The sequence below is a fragment of the Hypomesus transpacificus genome, chromosome 8 (genome assembly GCF_021917145.1).
Source record: "Hypomesus transpacificus isolate Combined female chromosome 8, fHypTra1, whole genome shotgun sequence".
NCBI classification, from domain to species: Eukaryota; Metazoa; Chordata; class Actinopteri; order Osmeriformes; family Osmeridae; genus Hypomesus; species Hypomesus transpacificus.
In genome coordinates, this window is record NC_061067.1 from 4,007,762 (window position 1) to 4,024,496 (window position 16,735).

Consider the following 16,735-nt stretch of genomic DNA (forward strand, 5'->3'; position numbering starts at 1 on the left):
GTAGTTTTAGACCGGGCTAGAAAATGTAGGGTAAATTCACCATCGCATCATCTTGTTTGATTCGTTATACTGCCTAAATAATCCTGATGAAAATCTCAAATGCATACCCTGTGGATTACGCCTGATCAATAACTCGAACGAGGGAATGTGGCATTTAAAAACTCGGATAAATGGTCACAACACGCACTCTCTGCTCTCCAGACATGAACGGTTGGTGTGGTCGAGGGCGTTCACGTGCGCCCGTGACCCAGATGCCGGTATCACCGCATAGTTCTAATGACTGTCGGTACGAGAACAGAAGGAGGAGGGGAGAGTAGCAGCGGGGAGAAGAAGGAGGGAAGGAGGGGAGGGGGGGACTAGCCCTGTCTAGCAAATGAGAAAATGGAGAGAGGGGGAGTCCAACAGTCACTTTTACGTCAAGCATGGTATGTGGGCGTGAAAGAGAGAGAGAGTTCGGGAGCAGAAAAAACGAGGCATCACCGCCCTCACTTTACGGGGTGCACCATTTCACTCCTATCTGCCCGGTCGTGTGCGTAAAAAGGCAACGCTGGAGCACAAAAAACACGGAACCCGGTAACGGAATCTCTTCGGAAGTTGATGGCTATGTGTGACAACCAAACTCCTACATAGTTTTTCCGTTCAAGTTTTTAAAGATCTGCAGACGCCAATGGTTTTACCAACCGTAGGATGGGATTGACCCGGTCTGGGAGGTGCATCTCCCTGATTATAGCTGTCCACTTGGGTGAGTTGCATCCTTTACTCCCCCGGTCCTCCCCGCCTTGTACCAGCAGTGGTCTAATTCCTCTAGTCTATTTTATATTCTGTTCTATTACATGCGATAGGATAACGATCTATCGTTATTATTGTGCCAAATTGTAATAATTTAGCAACAAGGTGTTTGTGTCTAGCACATATCTTGTATTATTTTAGCAAAAAAGGAACGTTTGTAAAACAATATAAATTCCATCAATGAAAAAAATATTTTATCCTGGTCTATGTGCACAGCATAGGCTAGTCCTAGTGTAGCTACTGAAAGTCCCGTAGAACAAACACTCGGGAATGGGCTTCAATAAATAATGTTAGGCTACTTATAGCGTGGGTGCCGTAAATCTCCATAATGTCTGAGAAATATAGTACAATTGTACAAGTCTAAATGCTTCTGTGAAAACAGTAAAAATGAACATTGTAGGCTATGCGCTATTTTTTCTAGAGATATAATTATAAATAACATACGGTTGTTTTCCGTTTTCATTGCATAACGTCAGTGCTGTGGATAGAGAACGATGCTACTCGTGGAATCCGTTGCTGCTGCTGGTAGCTGGGGCATTTTAAATCATTTAGTCTACATCTTTCAAACCGAGGAGTATTTATAGGAGAACCCCCCACCCCCAGCCGATGTGATTCAAGTAGGAATGTTTTTCTTAGATCTTAAATAAGAACGAAAAATGTCAGTAAAAAGAATTGAATAAAACATTTGTGAAAGAACTGATGGAAAATTGTGAGTTAAGCTATCGGTGCATCCGTTTGCTATAGCCTGACTATAAAAAGGCTACATTTAAAATCAGCATATTTATTTGAGAAAACAAAAAAATTAAGCGTATCGAATAGGCCTATGTAGAGGCTATCGTTAAAATTGTTCTGAATATTAATCCATATTTCTGAAGGAAATGTGATGTCGTAATGTCGTTATAATCAGAGAAAAACTAATTATGCTTCATTTAAAACGAAGAAATGATCGTAATACTATTTACTAGGCTATTTTAAAACTAAGCTATTTGTGCCACGTTATCCAGTGTACCAAGTCCCCGTTCCCCGATTATTGGTTTTATCTTTTCACAAGGGTACAATATCAAACGAGAGTTGGCCTATTAGGACGTAGCCTATAACGGTACCGTTTGGTTGTTGTAAATGCTTATGCTCGTATGCCCTCTGGGTTGAATTTGACTGGTTCGTCCGAACGGTAGCCTACTACCTGATTCTCTAGTCCTATTTTCTGTGGTGCGTGTCGAGGACCTTTAGGGCGGAATGCGTAGTAGCATTTGTGTGTGGCTGCGGACTGAGAGGGGGTGTGACTGTTCCAGCAGGCTTTATTAAGTAGCAGCAGCATCCACTGCGGGCTGAGCTGTAGGCATGGATGTGCGTGTAACACGTGTGAGGACTTGTTCTCAACGGCACTGTCCTCATTTCACTCACTTGGATGGCTTCACCTCTGTTTTACGGTTTACCTGCTGCAAGAGTTAAGATTCCATAAACTATAACATGGTCAGAAGTTTTTATAGGCTACAACTTTAGTTATGGTTACCTGTAGTCGAATAGAACGTCCTAATTGAAAGTGGTCTCATGAATACTCCTTTAGGTTTTTCTTTTTGGTAGAGTAGAATATTCTCTTAGCCTGCCCTTTCTGCTCAACGTTTTTCTGGCACTTCTTTCAACATGATTAGGTGGTATATTAGGTTGTTAAAGGATTGAATACCCTTGTGAATTGTGTTGCATGCTCGATCCCAATCATTGTACACTGACACCACGCTTTGAGGTAAAACCTTGATTTGATTATGTGATATTTTTACAGTGCTGTCTTGCAAAACCTCACAGCGAACGAATAAGGAGGTCGTAAAGATAAAGCTAGGCTGTGAGTGAGAGCTTCCCGCTCGAGCCCTCATTCAAAATGCCTCAGTGCTCGTACTCCAGTGAAGAAGATTTGCTACATTTTAAATTCCAACATCTTTAAATTGTCCAATTTCACACATTTTGACGGTGACCTTGTCTGAGTTTATATTCCGCGACCCATTCTTTGCTGACGGCTGGGTTAAACAGGATTTTTGAGCGGCTGACCCACATGACGGGATGCATAAAGCTTTGGTTGGGATACCGTCCCGCAATCATTAAATTGGCTAGGCAGCAGGCTTTTGAATGCAAATTTAAAAGCCAAATTCAATTAATTTACTTTTTTACGCTGGCTTGTCACACAGCCTTATTTCTACACAATTCATACGGTTACAGCTGCAATCCAGTGATCAATCTAACGAAAAACGGTCTCTGGTTGCATGTCATCTCATTCTGCCGTGATAAACAACTGTGTATCTTTCACGGTGTGTGGTTCTGTGACCGATCGACCGATCGGGAACCACATGGTCTTGTAACAACTGATCAATTGACCGAATCTCCTGACTAACGAACCGCGGATACTCGCGTGCTTCCCACTCCTGGCAAACTGGAGACAGGGCTCGTGGGGGTCAGATGGGGGGGGGGGGGCAGCGTTAACAAGCCTGTCATTTTCTCTATTGGATGAATTATATAAAACAAGGACGACGCCCATTAATGGGTCTGAATGACCCAAAGCAGCACCACGAGAAACCACGCCCCTTCACACATCACACACATGCGCGCGCCTAAAAAGCCATGCAAATGTATGGAACACACCCCCTTTTTCACGCTCGTGGTCCTGATGAGAAGGGCGCGCATTACCTCATCTTCTTTGTGACTGTTCCACTCTATCGTGGTGCAAGGAAGTACGCCAGCAGGCAGGCGTCTCGTGAACCTGCAAAAGACTTCTGAATGGCCGATGTGGTTAATTAAGTAGGCCGTGGAATATATCTATTTTAACAAGCATAAAAACCATTAAATGAATTAAGGAAAAAGAATACATGAAACAATGTCAGATTATCAGAAAAATTCATTGTCTATGTTTTACTTTATTATAGGCCTACAAACATCTAACAAAGACGTTTTTTTAATATTTTTCTTCTTGCTACTCTTCAGCCTACCTGCTGCAAGCAGTGCGAGCCACGGGGAGATGTGATACAGTGTTTAAGGGCTTCTCCAACTGCCTGCTTCAACTGGGCGACAACATGGCCAGCTACCCGCAGGAGCTCGAGGAGAAGGAGAACTTACAAACGATCTGCACGTATGTTACATTGATGGTTTTCAACTCCACCCCCCTCCTCCATAATTAGTCCTCTCTCTATCTTTCTCTGTTTCCCTGTTTCAATGGGGTTACCCAAAAAAAAAAAAAAAAAAATCTGGATTCTGGGAAAATTGATTTCAGGAGAAACCCACACCTTAGAACATAATGTTAAATGTTCTTAGAAACCCCTTGACTTCATTTAAACACGCAACGAGGAAGAAATGGGGAGGGGGTAGACAGACAAGAACCATTGTGCGCCAGATGGCACAGGGCCTCCAGTTTAATTCGACAGCTCCATCACAACAGTCGCAAGGTGCAGTATAGCAGGAGGGGCGCGTTAATGTGCCCTCCCACTCCCCCCTTTCACACACGCATACCCGTTAATTGCAATGAGATATACCATCGACAAGGCTGAGTTCAGGGGTCAACATCAATAGTCTAGATTGGATTAGATATGGAGCCAGATCCGGGGGAGACCGCGTGCATGCACCAGTGGGTGTGCCGTGCATGCGCAAGGGAATATATTCTTGGACCGGAGGAGCCATTGGGCTGGAGATGACATCAATAGAAAACTGTTCATCACATGTTCAATCTGTATCACTGAGACCACCACAGTCCCATGTCACCTAGCCTGCCCTATTCTCTTTTTGCCTCCCTCTCGCCTGCCTCATGCACCCCATCCCCCTGCCTCAAGTCCCCTGCTTCAAATCTCCTGCTAGGTAAAATAACTGCTGGTTGCAAGGGGTTAGAAAGGATGGGTGGAGGAGCATGCGTCAACTTGGCTTGTTGTAGTGTGACACCTTCCTGGGTTGTGTGAGTGTGTGTGTGTTTGTGAGAGTCATTGAGAAGGATGGACATTGTCATTGGATTGTAAAAGCCTTATACATAGGCTGGATGTTCGTTATACGACAAATAAAAAACATGATGTCATCATAATATATTCCATTTTATTTGTCTTTATCCAACAGCACTGCGTGCATTTACACTTTTGTCCTAAAGCTTTGAAATTCACTTATAGTCTCACTGACGCCTGCTTCATCCCCCCTTCTCTTCAGATACTGGGACGACTTCCACTCCTGCGCCACCACCGCGCTAGCGGACTGCCATGAAGGAGCGACAGACCTCTGGGAAAAGCTGAAGAAGGAATCCAGAAACCTCGAGTTCCGCGGGAGCTTGTTTGAACTCTGTGGAGGCGGTAATGGAGCGCCCAAATCCACCGCTCCCCGTGGCCTCACCCTGCTCCTAACGGCACTTTCCGCCCTAGTGACTTGGCTTGCATTTTAAGAAAAACATACAAAAGTAGAAGCGACAAAATAAACAAATAAACAAATAAGAAGAAGAAAAAGAAAATCAAGAAAACAAGTGTTAACTATCAAGAAAACAATACAACAAGACATAAAAAAATACGTTTGAATTAAAATCTACACCCGAATGGATTTGTATTCTTCACCCGGGGAAGGCGATTTGATTTTGCCAGAGACATTGGCCGGTCGTCTTCAGGAGTGGCGCGCGCTCCGCCATATTCCTCTGACCTCGGGGTCAGTTACATTAAATATTTAGCAGGTGTTAAGTTGAAATGCTGATGACATTTTGATTGATGTTCACCCGGTTACAATAGTGGATTTACATAGCAACAAATAATTAATATAGACGCCAAGGCATAGAAACATCACAGTTATCACAGGTGATTGCAAGTTGCTCATACTGTAGCCTCTAACGCGAGACTGCGTTTACCTAAACGAGATCAGCGAGAACATACAAGCAATTTGCTTATAAGCCCTGGCCATTAACGTTCTAGACTCCACTTCTGACTTTTCTTTATTCGTTTTTATTTTTCCAAAATAATACCTTATCGAGCCAAGTATAAATGTATTGGGTGCTTGTTGATCTGATGCGTGTAGTTTCCTAGGATAACTATAGGATATATATCCTATTATATAGCCTATAGTTATAACTTACAATAGCCTATACGTCACCCTAGAATAAAGAAAGTCCACATATACGGGAACCCATAAGGAACCTCAGAAGCAGTTTTAAAGAGAGGAGATTTCAGGTGAAAACTATGGCAATACGACATCTTCAACGAGGTTAAGTAAAGTTGGAAACAATGGCTGGAAATTGAAATATGACTGTTGCCAGATAATTAAAGCGCATTGTAGGATTTAGCATCAGTGTGCGCTTCATGAAAGAATAACCCAATTTAGAGAAGCACTCTGGGGCCCACATGTCATCAGTCCTATTACAGTAGCACGATAGCCTACAACAAAACGCAGAATCTTTATAGCTGGATATATAAGTGAGTTTTTTGCTAGCTTTATGTAATGTTGCCAAGGCATTGACCATGCTCCACTGCCTTTTGAGACGTGTATTCTGTTTTTGTCCGTTTGTTTGTTAGTTTGTTCGTTAAAGGGGATGTTGCATATAAAAAAACCGGACTATTCCAAATCATCTAAGATTTTAAAAAAGAGAGACTATTATGTATATCAAATGATTTTAAGAAAATGATACTTTATCCCAAACAGTTTTAAAAACAGATTATTATACAGGTAGCTTATATTGAGAATACGAATGATAAAGAATATTAAATAAAATGGTAAATGTTTGAAAATAACTGTGTGGTTTTGATTTTAACAAATTAACACTTGCAAAAACGAATGGAAATAGAATGTATATTCGTTTTCTTGCTGAAATGCGTGTTGGTGCTTGTGTATTAGTTCATGTGCGTGCGTGGTGTCCTGAAAGGTGCACGGCATTATTCATTAGTATTATTCATGAAGGAGAAGGCACCCGTTCCAGTACGTTGGGAGACAGACTGGCGCATGCGTAGTCTGCACCCTCTCCCCTCCTCCTCCACCTTCCATCATCTTACACACACACATTATCGAGCGCAGGCGTGTTGTTTCATTATTAATAAGGGTGCATCCTCGGGATCTAGTCACTTCATATTGATCAGTAGAAGGACTGCAGCATCTCAATCTGAGGGCAAACCCCATCTAAAATGACTGCTAGAAAATATTGGGACTATACTTTGAAAACGAATCTTTTCACTAGGCTATTTAGATAGCATATACTTTAATGTAGGTCATACCCAGCGTGATACCAACTACATCATTCATTAATGGGTTTCACAGCATCAGTGCATGCTGACCACCTAAGAGACTGCCTTACGGGCTTTGGTAAAATTACATGGGTTATTTTGCCTAAAAAATTCAGTTGGATATGGCGTCTAGAATTTTTCTTTAACCTTGGAACATAGGCCAATGTAAATTAAATGTGCGAAGGAAACGAAACATGTGGAAACGAATATTGCGTTCAGGTTTCGTCAAAAGGCGGCTCATTTGCGTGTGTGCTCCCTTCGGGGAACGACTGATGTGATTTGAAATGCGTGTTTCTGCATTAATAGGGGTGTCTGTGTTTCTCTGTTTCTTTCCAAGAAAAAAAAGCCACAAGCTGGCTTTTGTTCTGCCTGTACACAGCCCTCTCTGTCTTGATCTGCTAGAAACATTCCCCCCATAAATCTAAAAAGTCTATTTCTAGGCCTATAGCCATAGGCATTTAGGCCTATAGGTTAAATGCGCGTATAGGATATTATTTTTTATAAAACATTAGGATTTAGAAATTAGGGTTGTAAATGTATATCCTAGGCTATTTGATATGTCACCTTTTCCCATTCCTCGGTTATCTAATGATCACGGCACAAATACTAGACTAAAACAAAACACAGAAATGATTGAGACGCGCTATTATCGCCCGTAAAATAGGCAGAGCTTCCACGCGAACACCTCATTAAAAATGTATGCCGCCCTAGCGGTTCCCTTGAGACCCATTCCGTTCAGAGCTTCCCCCGTAGCCTCACCGGTCACAGGGCAACACTCTCAGACTGTCTTGTAGGTGCCAGCTTCCGCGAATCTGCTGATTTGGCTGTTCAAAATGAAGACAATACTGATAGGCCTATAGATTCATATCCAATTTCATATCCAGCCCGCATCATAGCATTTATGAGACCGTAAGGCAGGCCTACATTGGTGAAATTTGGAACAGTTTAATGGTTGAAATGGCCACACACAAACACATTTAACTCAAATACGCAATGCTAAATGCTAAATATGGTTACAAAATATATATATTTGAATGTTCGTTCATCAGTGGGTCCACAGCCCATTATTGTTATTTTTAAAATGTTGGATTTTACGGATGGGATTTAAATCAGGTTGTTCCCAATCATTTATAGGCGTACCTCAAAATGTTCCTTTCAGAAACCGACACAGGCTAATGAAATCCAATATTAGCCAAATGGTATCCGTCTGAGCTACAGAATGCATCTAAACATGATATAATGCTGAGAACAGAGGAACTGCGTAAAGCCGTCATTAACTCCCACAGAAGTAAGAAATAGCTTCTGAAAGCAGATACAGTGAGAAAGAAACAGCTAGGGTATGTGTAATAAAGATATAAGGAGAAAGCTATTTCTGCTATAGACTACCCACTCCACTGTCAAAACGGTGATTCAAAAGATTCGGAAGAGAACACATAGACAAGAAGAACGGTCCCGAACGATACCCTTTAGAGACAGACTCTGAACGAGACACCGAGGGACTTGGCTTTCTGTCTTTTACTGCACATGCGCTATTTTACTTTCATCTGATTAGAATCCAGTGTAGGCCTATGTGACCTCTCTGGTCTCAATGAACTAGGACAGGACCATGGGCAGCTCTAAACTGAAGCAACTGCCAAGCAGGCTATGCTCTGAAACCACATTGAACAGAAGTTCTCCGCTAACATCAAATGTTCGGTTCTTCCAGTGTAATGAGATGTGAAGGGATATGGGTGAAAATGGAAGGAAGTTAGAATTCACTCATTGATGGATTCACATGGGTTGTGTGGGCATATATGTAGGCCCATAGGTGGGCAGTAGGGACATGCCCTTACCAATGCTAAGAGGCCATTGAAACAACCCCCAATAATTAGCGGCAGAACAAGGGTAGTGGGATATTAGTCACCCACATGTTCAAACCAAACCTACGCCCTTGTATGTAGCCTTTATACCAACGAAAAAGGCCTAACAGACCTCAATAACCTGACAGAGAGAGAGAACGAGAGAGGGCAAGGCAGAGTAACCAAGCAAGAGAGGGAGAGAGAATGGGAGAGACAAGACATGAAAAAAGGGAAGATTTGTTGTGTTTGAGAGAAAATATTTGAATGGGAGAGAAGTAACTTTTTCTGATACTGTTTTATAATTCCAATAAATCTTTTATTTATTGTTCTTTTGAGTGTGTAATTTCAAATTGTATTCAGTTGTTTGTTTGGCTAATGCACTGGCACTGTAAATTGTCATCCCAATAAAGCAATTTTAAATTGAAAACAGAGAAATAAAAAGAGAATTAAAGAGTGAAAGGCAGAGAGAAAAAAAGATAAAGTAAAAGAAAGATAGAGAGAGATGAAGTACTCCAGCACTGGGCAGTGTAGTGGGCCTGGGGAGTGTAATAATGATTTTATTATATTCCGCCCATAGACAATAAATGATGGAATCAATCACTGTAACATCTGTGAAGGACCCTCTAATAACACACATGCCTGCACAGCACTTTTAAGACTCCATAGATCCCCCCCCCCCCCCAACACACAGAAACACACACACACACACACACACACACACAAAGACACACACTTTTGTCTGGGAGTACATTGTCCAGGTTTGACCAACGCAACATATTGAAACAACTATCTTTAAATAATGCTGAGTGCACATGCTTGGTCAGCAACTCTGAACCATGTGTGTGTGTGTGTGTGTGTAGAGGTGTAAATGTACACAAACACGCGCACAGGATATATGCCCAGTTCCACATGGTGATGGTAGAGAGAGAGAGAAATAGCAGGGATATATAATTCATAATATTTCATCTAATCCTAATCTGGAAGAATTAGATTACATGGTGTGTTAATGAAATTAGACCTGGTCTATATGGTGTGTCTAGACTATGTCATGATTGCTGTCCTGTTAGGTTATCTATCAACATATAATTTCAGAGCTGTACTAGGCATTCAGACCATGTCTGATGTTAGGCTGGTACACAATTACACAATTTCCCAGAAATACACTGTTCCCACCCTGATCACCTCCACCCTGCTCACCACCATCCTGCTCACCACCACCCTGCTCACCTCCACCCTGATCACCACCACCCTGCTCACCTCCGCCCTGATCACCACCACCCTGCTCAACACCACCTTGCTCATCACCACCCTGCTCACCACCACCCTGCTCACCACCACCATCCTGCTCAACACCACCCTGCTCACCACCACCCTGTTCAACACCACCCTGATCACCTCCACCCTGCTCAACACCACCCTGCTCAACACCACCTTGCTCATCACCACCCTGCTCACCTCCACCCTGCTCCGTCTCTACAGAGACACCATCTCACATCTCTGTCCTGTAAAAGAGTTCCCTCCTTTATTCTTTCCCTTCCTCTCTCTTTCTTTGTCCTTTCTTTCTTTCTCTTCTTTTCTTTTCTTTTTTATTTCCTCTCGCTCTTCCGTCCCGTCCCCCCTTCTCCCCCTCAACCCCGAGCCAGTGAGGGATGAGCGTGGAGGACGTGTTGACCTGAGGAGTCTGGGGGTGGGGGCAGGGTGGAGGGGAGGGGTGGAGGGGAGGGGTGGAGGAGCCTGGAGAGTAGCCTGACGCCACTGAATGCTTGATTAATGCCAAACTCAACACCCGTCCTCCTCCCCTCTCTGTTCCCCAGCACCCTTCTTAAGGTTAGCTCCCTCTTTCCTTCTTGCCAACACAACTTTGTTTCTCTGTTTCTGTACTCTCTCTTTAAACTGTACATGTAAACATATCTGTCCTCATTCTTTCTCTCCCTTTCTTGCACATAGGAGATATTCCTATGTGCAATAGGAATATCTAAAGATATTCTAGATCATTACTACTAAGAGTAGACTTCCCAGGATTCCCTCAGGACCCAGAGGTATCTCTGCATACTGCTTGACAGAAAGACACATCTCTGATTAAAATATATGTACAGGGCTGGTGTAAAACACTGTGCTAACCCCCAGTGGAGCACTTTATAAAATATACTGTATGTTATTATTATGAGTGTTATAAGACTGAATTGGTCCAACTCATTCCTCAGTGAAAACAACGCCCACCCATGCTGTCGGACTGTTCCTTTTCTGTTGGCATAGGAGGCAGGAGCCATGTGTGGTTGGTGGTCATGTTTCTAGAAGTAGGAGGAGCCAGAATGGAACCCCCAGGACGGTCGAGGGAGAGAAGGAAGAAGTCATATCATGGAGCCAAGTTGTGACCAAAGCCTAGTTCCACTAGAACGTTCTAATCAGCTGCTGTCAGATCTGAAGAGGGACCTCAGACTGAGACATCGTCTAGAGATAAGTCGCTACCATGTCAAGTTATTCTCATTGATTAACATCTTTGGTGATCAAAAACCCACTTTAATTTAGCTAGGGCTGGTTATATTAATCTCTTAAATCCCATCTGTAATACATGAACTCATCAGAGAGTGAACACTGTGTCACCTTCATACTGCCAAGAGAGATAGATGGAGGGTGATAGAGAAAGGGACTGAAAGAAAGGGAATAGACAGGAAAGGCCTAACAGAATACGAGTCTGGCAAAAATGCGGATGCGTTGCAATACAAATATACAGAAGTAAATTGTAAGAATATGTATTACTCAACAAGCAAATCATCGGCACAAGGGAACAAGGAAACTGTGAATGGTGCAAAAGAAAAGTCATTAGAAAAAGATCCAAGCTACCTAACCAAACAGATCGACAATAAACACATGGGGTGGCACCCGCTCCTAGTCTGGACAGATAGATGGTGGATTGGTCAGGAAAAGATGCACGAATGATGACGGATGACAGGCCAGTCGTGGAAGGACACCTGAATGGTTGGATGAGAGTGAGAAATGGGACAACACAACAAAACAAAAGAAACCTTAATGCAGGACGAGGGAGGACAAAGATCCAGCAAATTTCAAACAGAAACTATAGCGTGAGAGTAAAAGAGAGAGGGACAGAGAGAGGGACAGAGAGAGAGAGAGGCATTTAGAAAGAGAGTGAGGCAGCAGAGCTACAGGGTGATGGTTTTTTCCATCGTCTGTGTTTGATCTGGGATTCCTCAAGTGTTCCAGCGCTGAAACATCTTCATCTCGATCTGTCAGAGGAAGGAAAGGAAAGAGAGAGGGAGGCAAGGAGAAAGAGGGAGAGAAAGGGAGGGAGAGATAAAGAGCAAGCAACTGGGAGAGAACGGGAGAAGGAGAAGTGAAGATACGAAAGACAGATATATTGAGGGAGAGAGAGAGAGGAGGGAGGGACCTCCTCAGATGTTGCTCAGTGTAAAGTGTGATGCTTCTATAAATACCTGCCCTGAATTTTCTAAAGTAACACAGAGCCACCACCACCATGCACGCTCACACACACACACACACACACACACACACACACACACACACACACACACACACACACACACACACACACACACACACACACGCTTTGTTGTAAAGCATGTCTCATCTTTTCATCACCTACATTCAGACTGGAGAATTAGCGCCTGTGAGAAGCACCACTGTGTGGTACAAGTCAGCTCCTACTGGCGGGCTGATCCATCACTACTCTGTCTCACTGTATAATACCTGTCTCCTACACAACCACGTTTAATCCCTTTACTGTTGCATGCGCCCATCTGTGTGATGGTGTGTGTGTGTAATTGTGTGTGTTAGTCAGCATCGGATAGTGTGTGCTTTTCAACTACAGGCCACAATATATGAAATATGGGGAGGTCCAGATTTTCATTTGAAGGGTTTCTTGCTGCTAAGACTAGCATGATGTAATCTTCTCAGCGAGTCACTGAACTGGATCCAATATGACAGCAGCTAACTATCATATAACAGATACAGTAGTAGACAGGAACACTGCAGCTGCAGAATAGACTACATCAAATAATAAGGGAAGTATAGTATGATTGTTGAGTGGTTTAACACCAGCTACGAGGGTCTAACATCCATTCTCCTGTCAGCTACTCTCCAACTCTCTCTGAGAAAACAGGCAGAAAAAAAATACTGCAAAGAATTACCATGGTAACCGCTCCTGATTGGCGCAGTTCTCTCTCCACGCCAATCCCTACCCAGAATCCCCTCTGGTCCACGGGCGTTTGGAGGCGGCTCCCAGAAGGCAGAGCGTTGCAAGGTTAAATCGTTCCTTTGTGTCTGGATTACCCGCCAGGTTTCTCACCGGCGACCCGTGTCTCTCTGTCCCCGAGAGTGTGTGTTTTTTTAGCTGTGTGTTTATGTGCATATAGGTGTGTTTGTGTGTGTATATGAGAGAGAATGTTTTTTGGGGGGGGCTGTAGATGTGTGTGTATATGTGAGAAGAAGGTTTGTGTGTGAGTAGGTGCGAGAGTGTGAGTGTTGGTGTGTACAAGAGAAAGAGTATTAAGTGTCTTGTGTGTAAAGGCCTTCGACAACTTAGACGGCTCTCTCTTTCTCCTTCTAGTAGGCCTTCTGTCTCTCTATCTCTTTATCAGATACCTCCCCCTCTATAGCCCCCACCACTGTCTAGCTCTCGCACTCGCACTCGCTCTCGCTCTCGCTCTCGCGCTCTCTCTCTCTCTCTCTCTCTCTCTCTCTCTCTCTCTCTCTCTCTCTCCCTCTCTCTCTCTCTCTCTCTCTCTCTCTCTCTCTCTCTCTCTCTCCGTCTCTCTCTCTCTCTCTCTCTCTCTCTCTCTCTCTCTCTCTCTCTCTCTCTCCTCTCTCTCTCTCTCTCTCTCTCTCTCTCTCTCTCTCTCTCTCTCTCTCCCCTCTCCGTCTCTCTCTCTCTCTCTCTCTCACACACCTCATGTGTGAAACACAGACATGGCTGAGCATGCTGAAGGTGTGTGTGTATGTCATGACGACACTGACTTCATTTAACACCTCTGGTGAAATACACTCTTTACATCTACCTATCTGTGTGTCTGTTTGTCTGTCTCAGTAACTCTAGCCTGACAGAATTCTAGAGCAGACTCACAGAAGAGGAGTCACTTCTTGATGTGGTCAGACAGGCAACAAATAGACAAGTAAACACACAGACATACACACACACAAAGACTCTTTCTCACTCTCTCTCTCTTTTTCTAGCATAACACATTATCATGAACCTGACACACCCAAATATAGAGATGGACAGAGTCAGAGAGGAAGAGGAAAGGGTGAAGAGGAGGATAGGTGATGAGTGTATGCTGGCTGACAGCTATGCCCTTTGAGAGGAAAATAAGGCTGTTTGATTGGCTGATGCATGGGACATCCTGACTGGTTGTTTGCCCTGTGCTCTAAGCCAATGACTGGTTTGTTTGAGCATGTCCAGAGGACTCCGACATGCAGAACAAATGACCAAGATCCATGAGACAGGATGGAGGGATGGAAAAAGAATGCAGAAAGATAGAGATGAAAAGGAAGACACACAGAAAGTAAGTAAAAGGGATTGAGATGGACAGACACAGTTGGAGGGGGGAAGAGAGGAATATAGGAATGCAACTTCTATGTGGACGATTTATATACTGAAGGGAAAACTCTCTATAAAACACACATGGATATGTGCACACGCACGGCTTTACAACATAATAGATCAACAGAGTTCTTAAACCAGCAAAGCTACAGACTCATGTGAACTGAAGCAGACTGGATGGAGCTCACTAGTGACCAGAGCCCCCCCTTCACACAAACCCATACACACACACACACACACACACACACATCCAGACACACACACACAAACACACACAAACAGACACAGACACACACCCAGGCACTCACACACACATTGGCGCTACTGTCACTCCTGCTAATTGCTTGCAAAAGCTCTAGAATTTCTGGTCATCAAGGCCCATTTCAGCCAATCAGGGACCTGTCACAACATTGTCTAAGCGCTTAGGTAAAGCTAAAAGTTATTATTATAAACTGTTGTGTAAATATGGAATTTCCAATATAGGTTGGCTGTGCAGTGCATATGTGTGTGACTGCAAGCCAGAGGGCAGGGTAATAATAAAAAGACAAATCTAATTAGAAGAACATGAGTCAGTTAAGGCCTCCATCCCTCTTACTCTTATGGTAGTTTAATCCCCTCAAAGACAATTTGTATTCTATTGATGTCTCTTTTTCTCGCCTTTCTTCTCTCTGTACACCCGTACACCTTTTCTCCCTCCTCTCCAGATATCTCCTGTCCTCTCACGGTCCCTCTGAGATGCAGTTTTAACTCGCATCTTAAAAAACTTCTTTCAACAAGATATCGTTCAGTTGGAGCATTTAAAACAGTGTTGCTTCTGAAACCAGTCTCAGTCCAGAGCTGGACCTGCCTCAATCTCCCTTCTCTCTGATTAAGTCTCCACACACTCTCATCAAGACACAAATTGAATTTATATTCTCCGGAGGGATGTACGTGTGTGTGTGTTTGGGGGGGGGGGGGGGGTTCTCTATAATCTTTACACGCCTCCCTCATCCTCCTTTTTGTCTAACCTGCCAGTCAAAAGCAGGGGGAGTAAAATGTCACAGAAAGAGAGAGAACAGAGAGAGAGAAACCAAGGGAAGCTGGAAGAGAGAGACCTTCTCTAATGTTGCTCTGTGTAAAGAGTGTACGTGATGCCTGTTAATGTATAAAAATGTGACACACTCACATCTACGCACAATGTTGGTGATCGGATAACATCTTAATTACTTATAATGAAGATCCCTCCAGCCCATCTAGACAGACAAGAACCACAAATAGCCTCATCTGGAATTAACATGCACAAACACACCCTCAAAACACACAGCAGTTCCAGGCCCATTGGCAGAACAGAGAGAGGGAAGACGGTATAACATACACACACACACGCACACACACACACACACACACACACAAGGGAAGGTATTATCACTGAAGTAAACATGGTTATCAGCTGATGAGGCGGAGTAGAAACAGCTGTACACAGCCTCCCAGTGTGGAGAATAAATACACAACGACGACCACTCTATCCAAATGTTGAGGTTTATTTGAAACCCACTGTCAGTAAATGTACATGGAAACACGGTGTATAAAGAACCCCCCCCATCTCCCGATCCTTCCCAGTGCACATACTGGTGGAGGGTGTGTGTGTGTGTCAGTACCTCCCCTCCACCCCCAGCTCATGCTCAGCAGCTTGTTCAATGGCCCGGTGGACGACCCTAACTTCTTCCTGGGTCAAAGTTCGCTCCATGTGGCGGTAGAACGATTCTGTAGCAGTGGCTCTGTCTCTGGGTCCTGGGGGGAGGAAGGGGGGTATTTTAGTGGATGAGAGGTATTGGAATTTGTGTCACATGGCTTGTGACAAGCACATCTTGTTGTCCTGCTTGTCCTCAGAGAGAAGGGTAGGTCAGATATGGAATATTCTAATACTACTATATTATGGACACAAACACATGTAAACATGGCCACACATAATAACACAAGCCCCTGTCTGAGGAATATGTGAATGAGGATTAACAGAGAGAAGAGAAGGATGGGGGGGAGTGAAAGAGCAGTGGCAGTAGTGTATTTTAGTGATATAAGACTTCAGAAGACCCATGTAGCCTGAACTTGGTGTGCGTGTGTGTTTATGATGTGTGTTGTAGAACATGTGCGTGTGTCTTGGTATATGTGTGTGTGTGTGTGTGTGTGTGTGTATGAAGAGAGTCTCTGAACCACACACAAAGCAAAATTGCTGAGGAGAGGATGTGTGAGGCTGGGGATTTCTACCAACCTCTCCAGGGGTGCCTTGTATCGTCCCACACACACAAGCACATACACACCCACACACAAGCACACACACACAC

At 43.7% G+C, this 16,735-nt stretch overlaps 2 protein-coding genes across 2 annotated transcripts in view; one reads left to right on the top strand and one right to left on the bottom strand.

Moving 5' to 3' along the window:
• The first annotated feature begins 330 nt into the window (after positions 1-330).
• Positions 331-6,482, top strand: nrn1a (neuritin 1a). The gene is made up of 3 exons (XM_047024413.1): positions 331-742; positions 3,760-3,904; positions 4,960-6,482. The coding sequence occupies exons 1-3, from the start codon at positions 688-690 to the stop codon at positions 5,186-5,188; spliced, it is 429 nt and encodes a 142-aa protein (XP_046880369.1). The 5' UTR covers positions 331-687; the 3' UTR covers positions 5,189-6,482.
• A 9,432-nt stretch (positions 6,483-15,914) lies between these two features.
• The window catches only part of fars2 (phenylalanyl-tRNA synthetase 2, mitochondrial), a 38,880-nt gene continuing 38,059 nt past the window's right edge, over positions 15,915-16,735 (bottom strand). Inside the window, 2 exon segments of the mRNA XM_047024364.1 lie at positions 15,915-16,149; positions 16,151-16,184. Coding sequence (XP_046880320.1) covers positions 16,045-16,149; positions 16,151-16,184 — 139 coding nt within the window. The 3' untranslated portion in view covers positions 15,915-16,044.